This window comes from Bos taurus, chromosome 23 (genome assembly GCF_002263795.3).
Source record: "Bos taurus isolate L1 Dominette 01449 registration number 42190680 breed Hereford chromosome 23, ARS-UCD2.0, whole genome shotgun sequence".
In the NCBI taxonomy this organism is placed as follows: Eukaryota; Metazoa; Chordata; class Mammalia; order Artiodactyla; family Bovidae; genus Bos; species Bos taurus.
The window spans coordinates 7,795,690-7,810,778 of record NC_037350.1 but is presented as its reverse complement, the minus strand read 5'-3'; the positions used below and the strand labels follow the sequence as shown (position 1 = coordinate 7,810,778).

The 15,089-nt window shown below is 62.3% G+C and overlaps 1 protein-coding gene across 1 annotated transcript in view; it reads right to left on the bottom strand.

Moving 5' to 3' along the window:
* The window catches only part of ITPR3 (inositol 1,4,5-trisphosphate receptor type 3), a 67,634-nt gene that overhangs the window by 2,404 nt on the left and 50,141 nt on the right, over nucleotides 1-15,089 (bottom strand). The window contains 27 exon segments of the mRNA NM_174370.3: nucleotides 13-173; nucleotides 726-891; nucleotides 1,599-1,726; nucleotides 1,812-1,916; nucleotides 2,361-2,553; nucleotides 3,230-3,394; nucleotides 4,251-4,423; nucleotides 4,812-4,937; nucleotides 5,160-5,352; nucleotides 5,481-5,591; nucleotides 6,106-6,192; nucleotides 6,270-6,371; nucleotides 6,491-6,586; nucleotides 7,017-7,127; nucleotides 7,273-7,473; nucleotides 7,795-7,979; nucleotides 8,115-8,289; nucleotides 9,357-9,526; nucleotides 9,632-9,722; nucleotides 10,006-10,114; nucleotides 10,253-10,401; nucleotides 10,983-11,173; nucleotides 11,681-11,801; nucleotides 13,068-13,193; nucleotides 13,304-13,429; nucleotides 13,636-13,887; nucleotides 14,815-15,015. Of these exon segments, the coding sequence (NP_776795.1) occupies nucleotides 13-173; nucleotides 726-891; nucleotides 1,599-1,726; nucleotides 1,812-1,916; nucleotides 2,361-2,553; nucleotides 3,230-3,394; nucleotides 4,251-4,423; nucleotides 4,812-4,937; nucleotides 5,160-5,352; nucleotides 5,481-5,591; nucleotides 6,106-6,192; nucleotides 6,270-6,371; nucleotides 6,491-6,586; nucleotides 7,017-7,127; nucleotides 7,273-7,473; nucleotides 7,795-7,979; nucleotides 8,115-8,289; nucleotides 9,357-9,526; nucleotides 9,632-9,722; nucleotides 10,006-10,114; nucleotides 10,253-10,401; nucleotides 10,983-11,173; nucleotides 11,681-11,801; nucleotides 13,068-13,193; nucleotides 13,304-13,429; nucleotides 13,636-13,887; nucleotides 14,815-15,015 (4,014 nt within the window).

The following is a 15,089-nucleotide window of genomic DNA, read 5'->3' as shown; positions in this document are numbered from 1 at the left end:
CCAGGCCCTCACCTTGATCATCTGGGCCACGTAGCTCTCCGGCCCCGTGTAGTCCGTCTTGTTCTTCACGCGGACCAGCACGATGAAGTACAGGTAGTTCCACATGTTGTGCTCAAACTTGATGTGCTCCTCAAATGACACGGTCTTGTTGTCAAACTTGTCCCTCTCCAGACCTGGGGAGGCGGGGGGTGGCAGTGAAGGAGGGCTCCCCGCGTCCGAGAGACACCCTGTCCAAGAGCCCCAGTGGGCAGGCAGGGCCTCCTGATGCCGCGGGGGCACAGTTCTCAGGCTGCAAGTGCTGATGAGCTACTGAGGTCACTTCCATTTAAAGCAGCAGCCCCTGCCCTGCCACGGTGCCGTGGGGACCCTACAGACGCCAGGAGCCCAGGGCTGGGGGGCGTGGGAAGGGCTTGACGAGGGGCCTGTTCCCACAGGGGACCCTGCTCCTTCACCCACACGGGCCGGGAGAGAACGGGTTGGTGGGGGTAGAAAGGCCAGGCTGGTTTCCTCAGCTGAGACCCAGAATTTAAAGGAAGGGTTTCGCGACCCCTCTCTGCTCCCTCAATGACTCCGCACTGGGACAGGGCTGTTCTCCCCATTTCTGGGATAAGCGAACAGTCACCAAGCCACCAGCCCAGGGCAGGGCTCCCTGGGGCCACAGGACCGAGGAAGGGCGGACTGAGGCTGCTGATAGCCACGGCCTCCCGGCGGGGGCCCAGCCTCACCGCAGATGAAGCACGTGGTCTTGAGAATCTCTTCCTTCTTCTGCTTCTCGCTGCGCAAGTCGGCAAAGGTGTCAATGATCACCCCAAAGATGAGGTTCAGCACGATGATGATGACGATGAAGAAGAACAGGAGGTCGTAGACCACTCGGGCGGGAAAGAGAGACTCCTGCAGGAGGGAGGCAGGGAAGCTGGGCCCAGCAGCTCCCAGAAGGGCGTGGAGGCCCCGAAGACAGTGGAGAGGACCCGCCTCACTAGAGTCAGAATCACCGCCAGAGCACGTGCAGGGACGGGGACTCAGCGGCTGGGAAGAGGCCCTCGAGGAGGAGTCTGGCATGGGGGGCCAGGCCTCGGCTGTGCCCACCCCTGACCGCTGGGGAGGGGACGAGTGGCTCTGAACTCCTCTGCTGCCCTCAGGACACGTGATCTCACTCATTCTAGGGGACCCCTGGCCAAGGAGCAGCTTCTTACCCTTGTGCCACTGGGGACAGACTGATCCCGGGAACGCGTGGCTGCCTGCACACGCTGCGCCAAGCCCCGAGGCCTCTTCCCCACCCGGCCACCCTGGCTGCAGGCCGGGGCCCGGGGCCCAGGGCCCGCCCGCTGTCTGACTCACGGCTTTCCCAGCCTGAGAAAGCTGGGTGCCAAGGTCTTCCCTCAGAGCACCCACCACGAGCTAGAGGGCACCCACTGTGAGCTAGAGGGCTCGTCTGGGCTGACGGGGCCGGAAGGTAGCACAGCTACCCCGTAACCGCCTGGGATCAGAGGGCACACCGCGGGGTGGGGACGTGAAGTGGGGGGACTCGCTCCCCTGAACATGGGGGAGACTGAGCTGCCCTGCTGGCCGGGACCTGGGGGCGGGGCCGAGGCACTCACGTCTTTGGAGGGCTTGCGGAGGATGTCCCCCACGCCACCGCCGTTGCGCAGCCCGTGGTTCATGACGGTGACGATGCACATGAGCAGGGTGTCACAGGCCCGCTCCGTGCTGTCTGGCTCCTCGTCCTCTACAAGTGGAGCACGTGCTCAGACCCGGCCAGGAGTCTGCTCCCACCCTCACTGCAGCCCACTCCTGAGACACACTGCCCTCACCTGCCAGGACCTCAGGCACAGAGACTCCTGAGACACAGTCCACGTTGTCCCCACTGCACGTGTTCACAAATGTGGCAGCTCCATGTGGCATCCCCAGGGGGTTGGCTGGAGGGGACAGGGTCAAGGACAGGAGGTCCAAGGACTTGGCTTCATCATGTCCCTAGTTCTGACCCCAGCATCACCTCCTCCAGGAAGCCTGCCCTGATGCTACCAGCTCCCCACTGTCGGGCTACAGTGAAGGGTCTATGTGTACCTGCCCCTCCTGGGCTGTGCTCCAAGGGCAGGGGAGGGGCTCTGCACCCCCAGCCCTGGCACAGGGGCAGCTCCCACAAGTACCAAGTTTAACCTGAACCACAGGGTCTGCAAACCAGAGTGACTCAAGCCTCTACCACCCCCAACAGTCTGTCCCAGGGAAGAGGGAGGCAGGTTGGTGTGAGTTAAGACTCCACCCGGAACCCAAGAAGAGAAACAGGGGGGCCTGGCGGGATAAGCACTCTGCTTGTGCAGGCCTCTCATCCCCACCCCCCACCCAGGAGAGGCGCCGCAGACCTCTGGAGTGGTTGCTGGGCAGCCGGTCCACCTCAAGGATGAAGTCGTCCTTGAGGAAGAGGAAGCCGACAATGGAGAAGAGGTAGACCAGGATGAGGGCCAGCAGGGCGGTCAGCAGGATGGAGCGGCCGTTGCGGGTCACGCTCTTGATGACGTTGAACAGCGTCTCTTCGCGGTAGATGAGGTCAAAGAGCTGCGTGGCAGAAAAGACATGGCTGGACCCACAGGCTGCCTGCTTCCCACTGGGTCCCACGTCCCCCCCAAAGAGGTCTGCGCTTAGGCGGGTGGAACCAGGCCCACGGGCCCATTGTGGGCGACATTTCCGAGGAACCCAGAGTCCTAAAGCCCAAGAAGGAGGGGTCCCGGGGAAAGCATGAGGGCGGAATGAGCACCAAGTGTGGCCGGAGAAAGACAGCCAGCTCTGACGGCGCGCTTGCTACCTGCAAGGACGCTCTGCAAGACTGTCGTGCAGCAGCTCACTTCATCCTCACAGCTATTCTGGAGGACAGGTGCTGTTAATGATCCATTATACAGATGGGGAAACTGAGGCACGGGCAGATAAGAAACCTGCCCAACGTTACACAGCTAGGAGGGGCCACACTGGGATGCAAACCCCGATAGTCTGGCTCCAGCTTGAACCTCCACTGTGCAGGGGAGATGGGACCATGAGGAGCCATCAGGATTTTGAAGGCCAGGCTGGGTCCAGCAGACGAGGACACTGCAAATCCTCTCCTCCCAGCCCAGCAGCAACAGGCCTGGTGCTGGGGAATTGCCAGCAACAGGCCTGGTGCTGGGGAATTGCCAGCAACAGGCAGGAAGCCCCAGCCGCCCCTCCTCCCTGCCCAGCCCCATCCCCACCAGGGCCTCACCAGGATGCTGTAGAAGAGCTCGTGGGCGAAGAGGCCCAAGACACTCGTTAGGATGTAGCCCACGTGGTACAGGAACTCCATGTCCATGACCATGGCCTTATAGCCCCGGATGAAGGTGCCACGGTTGCCCACAAAGCTCACCACGAACACGATCTTGTTGGTCAGCTGTGGGCAAGTGCAGGGCATGGGGGTTGGTGCCCTACCTCCCACCCTGAACCCCCACTCCTGGGGCCAGGCCAGAGCAGAGGCCAGGTCTTCAGGAGAGTGGGTCTGAGCTGGTCTTGCTCAGCATGGCAGACATGGCATTAATGAAAATGCTCCCTGAAATGCTTCTGGGACTAGAACAGAGGAAGACCCCTGGGAGACCCGAGCTTCAGGAAGAAGTGAAAAGTGTTAGTCACTCAGTCGTGTCCGACTCTCTGCGACCCCACGGACTGTAGACCACCACCAGCTCCTCTGTCCATGGGATTCTCCAGGCAAGAACACTGGAGTGGGTTGCCATTCCCTTCTCCAGGGGAGTTTCCTGACCCAGGGATCGAACCCAGGTCTCCTGCATTGCAGGCAGATTCTTCACCGTTTGAGCCACCAGAAAGAAAGTAAGATGCAAGAAAAGAACAGGTCAGAGAAGAACACCCTTGGCCTTTGATGATTAAGTTACGAAAAGGTACCCCCACTTGCTTGAGGCGCTTTATTTCTATCCGTCAGGGAAGTGTCATAACACATAAATCTTTGATGTCCTCAGTGTGCCTTCAGGCAGTGCACAACTAACTCCGGGTACCCGGCAGCCCTGAAGCCGGTGCCCCAAAGTGGCTCCTGGCTGGCTGACTCCAACTGTCTGCTGCCCTGAGTTGTCCAGGAGGATGGAGAAGACAGAGTGGTCCCAACCTCGGGTCTGTAATGATTCCGGCTCAGAGACCGAGGGATGGGGAGAGCAGTGGCCAGTCGGAGGCAACGGGCCCGCTTCAGGTCCGACTACATGATGAACCCTGAGGGGTGGGGGCTGGGGTCCTTTGGCACTCACGTTGAGGGCACCCAGGATGTTGAGCGTGGGCCCAATGCCCAGGTAGTAGATGGAACGCAGGATGAGCGCCACGATGAGGGGGCGGATGCTGTAGCGCTTGGTGAACAGGGCCGCGATGGAGAAGCAGATGAGGATCCAGAAGAGCAGTGAGATGAGCGGGGAGCCCAGCACGCCTGGGGGCCCGGGAGCAGAGACAGGGTGGCTCACTCACACCCACCCACCCCACAGACCCCAAGAAGCCCTCCCCCTTCCCGGGAGCCTTCCCTGTAAGTTGGTCACCTGGCTACAGGGCTCTGCCATCACCCCTGCATCTGGAGGAGGTGTTGCTACCACCTCCAGCTGCTGCTACCAAACTGGTCTCTGCCTTATGCATGTGTATGCACTGTCTCCAAAGGGCACAGGCCCTGTCTGCCCCGGTGATAAGGTGCATAACCCAGAGGGCACTGCTCCCCACGCTGCACCCAGTCCCCTCGGGGCCTGGCCGGCCCCAGGGCCCTGCTCACATCAGAGGAGGGGGCATGGAAGGCTCAGGGCCCTCCGCCTGCCCTGAGGTGCCCTCACCTGTGGACGCGCCCTCCACGTAGGGGTAGAAGAAGGCAATGATGATGTTGATAAAGACTGCCAGGTTGAAGGAGATGCTGCCCCAGAGAGTCATGCGGCGGGAGAACCAGTAGATGAGTGGCATGCCTGGGAGAGGCGGGGGTGGGTCAGGGGGGTCCTTGGTTAATATCATCTGCCCACCCCATGCGGGGGGCCACCAGCCTCAAGCCACAATTCAGGAGCAAAACATGATTGGCTCCCTCCTTGGGGTGGCGGCGGGGCCCTCACCACCAGGTGAGGGAGGCGTCAGGGGCATCAGTGAGCAGCTCCAGCCCAGTTCATCCCACCCGCCCACCCGCGGGTCCTCACTGCGGAGCTTGCGCTGCCACTCCATCTCGTTGTGCAGGAAGGAGGACTGGTCGAAGAAGTCGCTCACTTTGCTGCCCTGCTCATCCTGCTCGGTGGTGGTGAAGAGACGGTGCTTGGTCTCCTCCGTCAGGAACTGGCAGATGCCGGGCACGGGGAACACGATCTGCTCCATGCTGCGGTCCTGCCGCACGATCTGGATGGAAAGGGAGCCTGGTCAGCCCCGAGCTTCGGCCCCGCCCTCGCTGTGGCCCCGCCCCCACCGAGGCCCCACCCTCACCGACGGCCACGCCCCCATCACGCCCCCGGGCCCTCGGGCCCTACCTCTATCTGGGAGGTGTGGTTCTCATAGTAGGCCAGAGGGTCCTCTTCCTGCTCCTGCACCGGGGCTGAGGACTTGAGCATCTGCGTCAGCTGCTTGTTGTTGAGGCTGAGCTGGGGTAGGGGTGCCCGGGTCAGGCCTGGCAGCCCCCGCCTCCGGGACTGAGCTCTGCCCTGAGCTACACCGCAGTGAGTGACCCCCCAGCTAGACCTGACACAGCCCAAAGGGGAGACAGTCCTGCGGGACAGTCAGGGCCCTCCACAACCCTGCCCAGGTGCACCCTGAGGTCCTGCTCTAGGCTTCCAGACCCGCCCCAGAACCAGGCCGCAGCCTTGTCCCCACTCCGCTGTTCCGGTTACGTCGGGATCACCAGGGCTGCTCCCAGTTCTCAGCCAGCACCTCCCCCACCCCGCCCAGCCCCCATCCCAGATTCTAGCCAGGTTCTGAGGTCTGGCTCTGCTCTCAGCCCCGCCCCTACGTCATAGCCCCGCCCTCAATTCCTAGCCTCACCATTGGATGGGATACTATCCCATCCAATCTCCCGCCTAACCCCGCCCCTAAATATAAGTCCCGCCCAGGCTCAGCATTAGCCACGCCCCCACCCAGCCCTGTCCTCTGGGCCCCCACCATGGAAGAGATGCCCTCGGCCTCCTCCTCCTGGATGCGCTTCACAGGCTTCAGGAGGTGCTGCAGCTGCTTGTTGTGCCTGGAGAGCTGGGAGGGCAGCAGAGTCATGGGGAGTGGTCGAGGGGTGGGTCCAGCTGCCAGGGGTCGTGGGGTGGGGCTGGTACCTGCAGCGCCAGGATGTAGATGTTGTGCCCCACTTCACGGGGGCTCACGTCTGAGTTCTCACGCTCCTCTTCCTGCAGGTAGGCCTTCTTGATGACGTCCACCTGGCGGGGCAGAGCCTGCTGAGTGCCCTCTTCTTGGGGCGCAGGGAGGGCTGGGCCCTGACAGCCAGCCCAGCACCCACCTGGGCCACCGCCCCACCTGACCGCCAGCCCAGCCTCACCAGCTCCTGGGGCCGCAGGCTGATGAGGATGCGCTCGGCGTTTTCACTGTCGTGCCGGCTCTCCATCAGAGCCAGGAGCAGCTTGGAGGCATTGTCCTGGGGTGGGAAGACAGGCCACAGTTTGAGGGCCCCCAACCCCTTCACTGACTATTCTATAACAGTCTCTTTGCCCACAAGTCTCATGGCCTTCTTGTACCCCACTGACTCCCAGGGCTTGCTGAGAAGGGTGCTGTGTATCCAGTCCACCTTCCCCCACTGTGGCAAGCACACCCACGCCCATACAGCAGACATGGATACGGAGGCCCTCGGATAAATCCAGAGCATGTCCGCTTCTAGAGCAAGTGTACATCCAGCACATCTGCTCACACGTGCACTCGTGTGCACAATAAACATGCATACATCACACACCTGCACGTCACCCATGCTTACACACATGATATCCACACGGCACACATACAGAAAGCTAACATCACACACACCAGCACGCACACCTACTCGTGCTCACATGGGCTGCCCCGGGCCCCACCTTGAGTTGCAGCACCAGGTCCATACGGTACTTGCATAGGGGGCTGATGTCATTGAGAATCAGCGCGGTGATGATGTCTATGCCGTTGGACTCGTGCGTCACGATGCAGGTCTGGTGGGAGGCAGGGGTGGGGATGACACGGGGCCCTAGGCCTTTCAGAACCCGTGGCAGCCCCAAGGGCTTGGGCCTGCCTCCTGCCCGGCCTGCTCTGTCCTCCCCCAGGTCCGCGCAACCACACGCGGCTCCCATGGCTCACCTGGTTCTCGTGGCAGGGACCCTGACAGTACTCGGTGAGGGTCTCCAGGGTCTGGATGACGAGGCCCACGTTGTCCTCATTGATGTAGAGCCCCAGCAGCCCCAGGCCGCCCGTAGTGCTGCCGCACATGATGTCCAGGAACTGCAGCGTCTCGCACACCAGGTTGTAGTTTGTCTTATTGTTCTGGCAGCGCAGGAAGTTCTGCAGAGCATGGAGAGGGACGTGCATGGCGCCGCTGCAGCACGGAGGGAAGGCCTGCCTGGGGACCACGATCACGCCGGCGGCAGGGATGGGGGCCTCGCCGGCCTTGGAGCCACACGCCGTGGTAGCCAGGCCTGACACCAGGCGCAGAGTATGGGCATGTTTCGGGAGGAGGGGCAGGGTACAGGGAAGGGCAGGGCGCAGGGAGGGGAGGGGATGGGTACCTGGGGCGGAGCGGGGGCGGAGTGGGGCGCAGGGAGGTGGGGCTCGGGGAAGGGCGGGGCCTGGGGCAGGGAGTGGCGGGGCGGGGCGGGGCCACACCTGCAGGTCCCGGTTGTGGTTCTCACACAGCAGCTGCAGAAAGCGCAGTATGGGCTGCATGATGAGCACGGACGTGCCCATCTCGTTGCTCTGCACGCGTTCGCCCACCTCGTGCCCCCGGCGCAGGCTGGGGCCCAACGCATAGCGGGATGAGGAGCTGGGCATCGAGAAGGAGGCCACGCGGCCTGCGGGGTGAGGCCTGGTGAGGCTGGGGCTGCTGGGAGCGCTCATACCCTCACCCTCACCCTCCATTCCCACGCTCACAACTCGGCCCTTGTCTCCCGCCCCAGCCCACATCCCTGGGGCCCCCTGAGCCTGACCTTTGGAGGTGGGGTCTGCCTGCTCACGGTCCTCACGCGGCTGGCTGCCCAGGTCGCTCATGTTGACGGCCACCGTGGACTTGGTCTCCTGCTGGGCTCGCTTCATGCGGTCGTGCAGCACCTTGAAGAAGCGCTCTGACTTCTTGTCGCTCGTCATCAGGTTGTAGAAGGATTTCTGGGGTGAACGGGGAGATGGAGGGGCAGGGCGCCTCAGCACTGGGCCTGGGTGCAGTCGGGGGAGACAGAGACCTCCCAGTGCCCTGTGCCTAAGGCCAGGGTGGGGACAGTCGAGACCAGAAAAGGTAGAGGGGGAGGGCTAGCGACCGCCATGTGGGAGGCCTGTACGAGCTTCCTGCCCACTGGCACCTGCTCTGGCTCCCCATCAGTTCCCCACACAGCAGCCAGAGGGGTCATTCTGAAGTCCAAGTCACGTCCCTTCTCTGCTCAAAACCCTGCAGCTACCTCATCTCCCCAGAGGCAAGCCCAGGCCCAAGGGGGCCACGAGGCCATGTGATGACCTGCCACCCCCCTGACCCCAGCGCCTACCACCCCTCCCCCACCCCCTCTGGCCACAGGAGCACTTCCCCTTCATAGCTTCCGCAGCCTGCTCTGCCTCCTGCTCCCTGCCCCACTTCTCCACGTGCTCACTTCCAGGTCCTCATTCCAACGTTCCCCTCCCAGGGGCCTTCCCGATGACTCCTCCTAAGACTCCCCTGGCCCGGCACTCCCGAAGCCCCTTCCTGCATTATCGCCATCCAGCATGCTCTCAGCATCACATGGGGACCGCAGGTAGGGACTCCTGTCCCCACGAGGATACAAGCATTAAGGGAACATAGGTTCTGGCTCTTTTGTCCTAGAGCCGAGAACACTGCCAGGCACACAGAAGGCACTCACTCAACAGAGACGTATCAGAATGAATGAGCAAATAAGTGAACAGAGATAAGACCATCACAGAGGGCTTTTGGAGAAAGCAGGCTTTTAGTTGGATACCAAAGGCTAAGGAGCATGCGGGAGGGCAGGGAAGGAGGCCTGAGCAGAGGCTGAGAGGCAAGAACGGTGGACATAATTGGGGCAGAGATGTGGGCAACAGGCCCAGGCAGGGATGGAGCAGGGCAGGGGTGTAGGATGGAAAAGGGCCACGTGACACGGAGCAGACACGGGAGGCAGAGCCACCGAGTAGTTGGACTGGCACTGCCCGCTGGGGCTGGATGCCCGCCCACAGGGCCTCAGCGAGTGGCACACCTGAATCTCGGTGTTGCCGCCGTCCAGCAGGCGGATGGCCAGGCCGATGCTCTCCTGGAAGATCTTCTCATTCTTGGTGCTGGTGATGAGGTCACACACCAGCTTGGTGGCCCCCTCCTTGTCCAGCCGGCACTGAGTGGCTGCGATTGCTGACCAGTCTTGGTCCAGGCCTGGAGGCGGGGAACTCGCTTAGGGAGGAGCGTGGAGGGAGGGTAAGGAAGGGCCTGGGGTGAACTGGCTCCCCAGAGGCCTAGCTGGGGGGAAGCAGGACTGACCGGTGCCCATGGGGTCCGGGAGGTCCCCCCTCGAGCTGGACTTCCGGTTCTGGAGGTAGTTTTGTAGCAGCATCTTGCGCAGCTGGTTGCCCTGCAGGGAAGGGAGCGAGGCCCATGGCAGCCCATCTCACCCTTTACCATCCAGCCTAGCAGTCCTGGCCCTGAGCCCCCGTGGCCAGGCCCGCCCGGCGCCCAGCCCCCCGGGCACTCACCCTTTACCATCCAGCCCGGCGGTCCTGGCCCTGAGCCCCCGTGGCCAGGCCTGCCCGGCGCCCAGCCCCCCGGGCACTCACCCTTTACCATCCAGCCCGGCGGTCCTGGCCCTGAGCCCCCGTGGCCAGGCCCGCCTGGCGCCCGGCCCCCCGGGCACTCACCCGGTCCCCATACTTGGTCTTCTTCAGCAGCATCTGCTGCAGCGTCCTTAGCACCTTGACGCACAGCTTCTCCTCCGACTCCATGAGGTCCTTGGTGTGCTGGATCAGCCTGGCCGCAGCAGAGGGGGCCGTGCTCGGGGCAGCCCCTTACCACCCGCGCGGTCACCGCCCCCAACCCCCCAGGCCTTCCCCACCCGGGGCCGCTGTGCCCCTGTGCCTCCGGGCCCTGGGTCAGCATCGCACTCACTTGGACAGGAAGCCCCCGCTCTCGCAGCGCTGGTAGGCGTCACTGCCCTCCAGGAAGAGCAGCTCGGGCCAGTGCAGGACATCCACCAGCACGGACAGCTCGGCCTGCACCAGGGGCCTCAGCCGCTCCTCCAGGGCAGTGATGATGTCCTGCGGTGGGCAAGGCGGGGTCACCGCTGGGTGAGCTGCAGGCCGCCCAGGCCCAAGAGATAACCAGGGCGTGACCACCATTCCCCAGCACCAAAGGGCCCCACAGACTGACCGCCCTCATCTGAAGGCCCTGGGCCCACAGAGCCGCCGGGCACAGAGCGGGACGCCTGGTTGCTCGGAGCCCCCGTCACACCCTGGCGTTTCCCCCAGCCCCTCCTCTAGCTCTGTGCGGACCTGGGCAAGCCCCTCGCCCTCTCTGGGCCTCAGTCTTCTGCCACAGGAGGACAGTAACCCACCACGCCCCGTCTGGAAGCCAGTAAGAATGTACAGGGTGAGACAGAAACATGAAGGTGCTATCTCAAGCAAGAGGTGTCCCAGCCCTCTTGGTGAGCGCCAACCCTGGAATGGAGCCCCTGCTCCGGGTGGCCCCCAGGATGGGACAAGCTAGCCAGCTCCCTCCGGGAAGTGGACAGTCCAGAAAGGGGAGTGGACAGTCCAGAAAGGACGGGAGGAGCACAGGACGCAGCCCGAGCACCTGCAGAAGCAGGTCCAGAAGCAGCCCCGCCGCAGCGCCCGCCCACCTGCAGCTTCTCGATGATGTTCTTGTAGTCCCACTGGTTGGCAGTGGGCATGACACGGGGGAAGGCCCGCGTGGCCGTCTTGTAGTTGGAGGCATTCCGCTGGGCGGCAGCCACACAGCTGGCACCACTGCTGAGCAGCGAGCTGATGTGGGCATCCAAGTCCATGGGCAGCGAGATGGCCCGGCCCTTGGCTGAGAGGAGAGGGGTCGGGGCGCTGGAGGGCTGGCGGGGGCTCAGCCAAAAGGGCCAGGCTCAGGGGGGCAGGGCTGAGGATGCTGGGGCCCCCACACTGGTCCCCACTTGGACTGAGGTGCCCTCTTCCCTTTGGGGGATAAAAAGAGGGAGTTCCTGCCTCTTTGTTTCCACCCTGGCTCCACGCGGACCCCTCCCCTCCACTCTACCCACCTCTCTAACAACCTACAGCCTCCCTCCTGCCTGAGACCATTTGGAAGCCCACAAAACTGTGCTTGGGGATATCCCCCAGCACTCTCCTCTGGGGAACTGACTCAGAGCAGAAAACAGCTTCTCTGGATTGCCAGATGCCAGTCAGACACCAGGAAGGGCTTACTGAGCACCACCCAGGAGCAGCTGACAAACGAACTTGGGGATTAGGTATTTACTGGGAGGGCAGGCGTCCCTGGGGCGGAGGCAGGGGAGGGGAGTGGTGCTGGGGGCTGCCCAGCGCCCCGGACACTCACCCACCATGGCGAGGGTCCGGATGCAGGCCTCCACGGAGCCCTTGTGCTGCTGCTGCAGCCACGGACACTCGAGCAGCCGCATGGTGGACTGCAGCAGCTGTACCACGATCGTCTGGTGCGTCTGCAAGAGGCAATGTGCCTGATGCTACAGCCTGGCCCGCCCTCCTCCCTGGGCAGCCCCACATCCCGGGCCCAGGCCCACAGAGTCTGGGTGTGGGGAGAGGGACAGGACCACCAATAGCTACCATGGGCCTTTGTGCCAGTTGGAAAAAATCACCCCCTTTCCTCTCAGCAGTGCACAACCTGCCCAGCTGTACATGGCAGCCCTGTGAGAACTCCCCACGGTCCGGGCCTGGGGCTTATAACTATTGCTGACCCTTTTCTTCCTTTAAAAAAATTTCCAATAAATTAAATGCTGTGGAAAGGGGAAATATTTACATGGCTCTAAACAAAAAGGTTATAAAAAGGAACACTTCGGGAATTCCCTGGCAGTCCAGTGGTTAGGACTCCTTGCTTTCACTGCTCAAGACCAGGGTTTGATCGCTGATTGGGGAACTAAGATCGCTCAAGTCACATGGCACAACCAAAATAAATAATGAAATAAAAATTTAAAAGGAATACTTCAGGGAGTCTTGCCCCCACCTGTGAACCTCTCACCCCACTCTCCCCATTCTCTGGCCTGTAGCTGATAAGAGACGAGGAAAATTGATACATATCACTTAAGTCCCAGAGGGGTCTGAGGGACCAAACCCATGTGTCAAGCCCATCCTGGCTGGGAGAGCGGGACCCAGCGCTTTCTTGCCACTCTAAGACACACTATTCCTGCTCCACCCTCAGCCCCTCTACCTACAGGCAGCACTCTGACTGGTTTCCTGCATGTCCTTCCAGTGTTTATGAATTAGGTACCAGGCTCCTTCCTCAAGGGGCTCTGGGGCTGTGACCCGGCTCGAGTCTGAGGATTGACTGGGGGGCTGTGACTCTCAGAGCTCCAAGTGCAACACCTGTTCATAGCCTAGAGCCCTTCTGCAGAGGAGCAAGGCCAACTTGGAAGACTCTTCGCAGCCGACTCCCCTGCTTTGGCTCCGCCAGCCACTGTGGTAAGCATCACAGCTTGTCTTTGGTGCATAACGGCTGCCGGATGTCCCTGGCCACCCCAGGACCCAAGCAAGTCTAGGAATTCCTGATCTGTGGCAGTTCCCACTGTAATTACCGACCCACGGAAACTGCGAGATAAGGCATGTTTGTGGTTTGGGTGTAATTTGTTACACAGCATTGATAACTAATGCACGCACATACCCGGCTGCTACATCTTCACGCACTACAAGAAAACGTGACTACGCACATTCTGGCTCTCCCCACTCCGAAGCTGCCAGCAGCTGGCGCTCACCTGCAGGGAGGTGCTGTTCTCAGAGAACGGGGAGCTGAAGAAGGCACTGATGGTGTCCAGCACGACGGTCAGCACGTACTTCTCCAGGGCGGGGTCAGCCAGGCGCTTCTCACGCTTGCTGCAAACCTGGGGTAGGAGAGACCGATGCCTGGGGACCTTTCCACTCGCCCCATGATGGAGGTGGCCGGGTCCCCCTCCAGGGGCCAGCTCGGGCCCACGCTCCCACAGGCACACACCCGAGCCATGTCCAGGGTGAAGTTCTCAAAGAGGGTCCAGATGTGGTTGCTGGTGTAGATCTCCTTCATCTCCACCTCCGTGTCCACGTAGCAGTGGTTCACGAAATTCACATAGGCCATTTTCACCTGCGCAGGCAGGACTTGGAGGTCAGGGCTCAGTAGCACCCAGCCCCAGCCCTGGCCAGGCTCTCCCTCTCGTGCTTCCGCCCGACCTCCCCCGGCTCCTCTGCCAGCCTCTCCTCCGCCTCCCCACCTCCCAGCCCCGTCCCTTCCCTCCCTGAGCAGGACCGAGGGGCTGCCCCGGCCCGCCTCCCCCACACTTGCGTCCCCACCTCGGTGATGCAGTCCTCGTGTGTCACCACAGACACCACATCCTCCAGGGGCAGCAGGGACGTGCACTTGATCTCGGTGTATACATTCTTGCCCTCGGCACAGGCAGCCAGCAGGTCCACCAGGGAGATGTGGTACATGAGGGGGCTGTGGTCCTCCACGCCGTCACGGGCAGCCTTCATCATGTCCAGCAGGTGGGCCAGCGAGGCCTTGTCGTTGTAGAACACGACCACGTCGTCGCCTGCGTTGGTCAGCTGTGGGCAGGAAGAGGGCATGTCGGGCCCCTCGGTCCAGCAGGCCCAGGGCCCCAGCCCTCACCTGCCCTCCCCCGGGAAGGACTAGGGCTCTGAGCCCGGCCTGCACCCAACACGCAGGAAAACCCTCCCCGGCCTGAGTGTCTGGGGTTTCTTGGCCCTTGGCTGGTATCACAGACCCTCTGCCATGAGCTGGGACGTCGAACCCCAGACCCAGGAAGGACCTCCTTCCTCTCCTAAGGAAAGAAATCCCACTTGGGCTCGTCTCAGAGGCACCTCCGCCAGGAAGCCTGTCGTAAGCCCAACTCATGCTGTCCTCTCCTGTGCTTCCACCGCTGTAATTTAAACCCTCCAGAAGCTGCGTCCCTCTCATGTCAGCAATTCTGCTCTTCACAGTTAATATAACAATCGCAGTTGGGAATGAACCCCGCATGGCACTCCCGGACCCACTGCTCACTGAGTTCCTCATCTCCCTCTGGCATTTGCTCCTTTCTCTCCCTGCCCCTCCCCAGGCTGTAAGATGCTCCGGGGCAGAGAGCATGTCTGTTCCAGATTTAGGCTCAGCCCCACATTCTTCTTTACTGAGCACCTACTATGCGCCAGACCCCGGGGCCCTGGCAACACGCACAAAGGCTGTGCCCCGGCCCTGCTGCGGCTCCTGCCCGCGGAGCTCGTCCTGGAGTGGTCTCCCCAGGGGTACACGGCGTCTGGCACGCAGCAGGTGCGCCATGATTTGTAAGTCAACAACGATGCATAACACATGAAGAACGAGTGTCTGCGCTCTCAGGCCTCGGATCTGAATTCTACCAGGCACCTGAGCTCCCACAGGCCCAGCTCTGTTCGGCCGCAGCCTGAGTTCTGCTCCACCAGCGTCTCAGTCCTGTCCCCGTGTCCCCCCGGCAGCCCGGCGCCCCCGCGCGCCCTCACCTCGGTCATGATCATGTCCTGGCACTTCTTGACGTACTTGCCCTCGGCCTTGATGACGGTGTGCAGGAAGTCCAGGTACTGCACGTGGCGCCCGTGCGTGGCCAGCAGGTGCACGAAGTGCTGCAGGACGGGCTCCCCGATCTCGGAGCAGAGCTGGTAGTTGTTCAGGAAGATGTGCTGCATGGTCTCCGCCTCCAGCAGCTGCGGGCGGGCGGGGCGGCCATCAGAGAGGGGGGTCTGGCGCTCGCCCCCAACCCGCCGCCCGACCCCGTGCC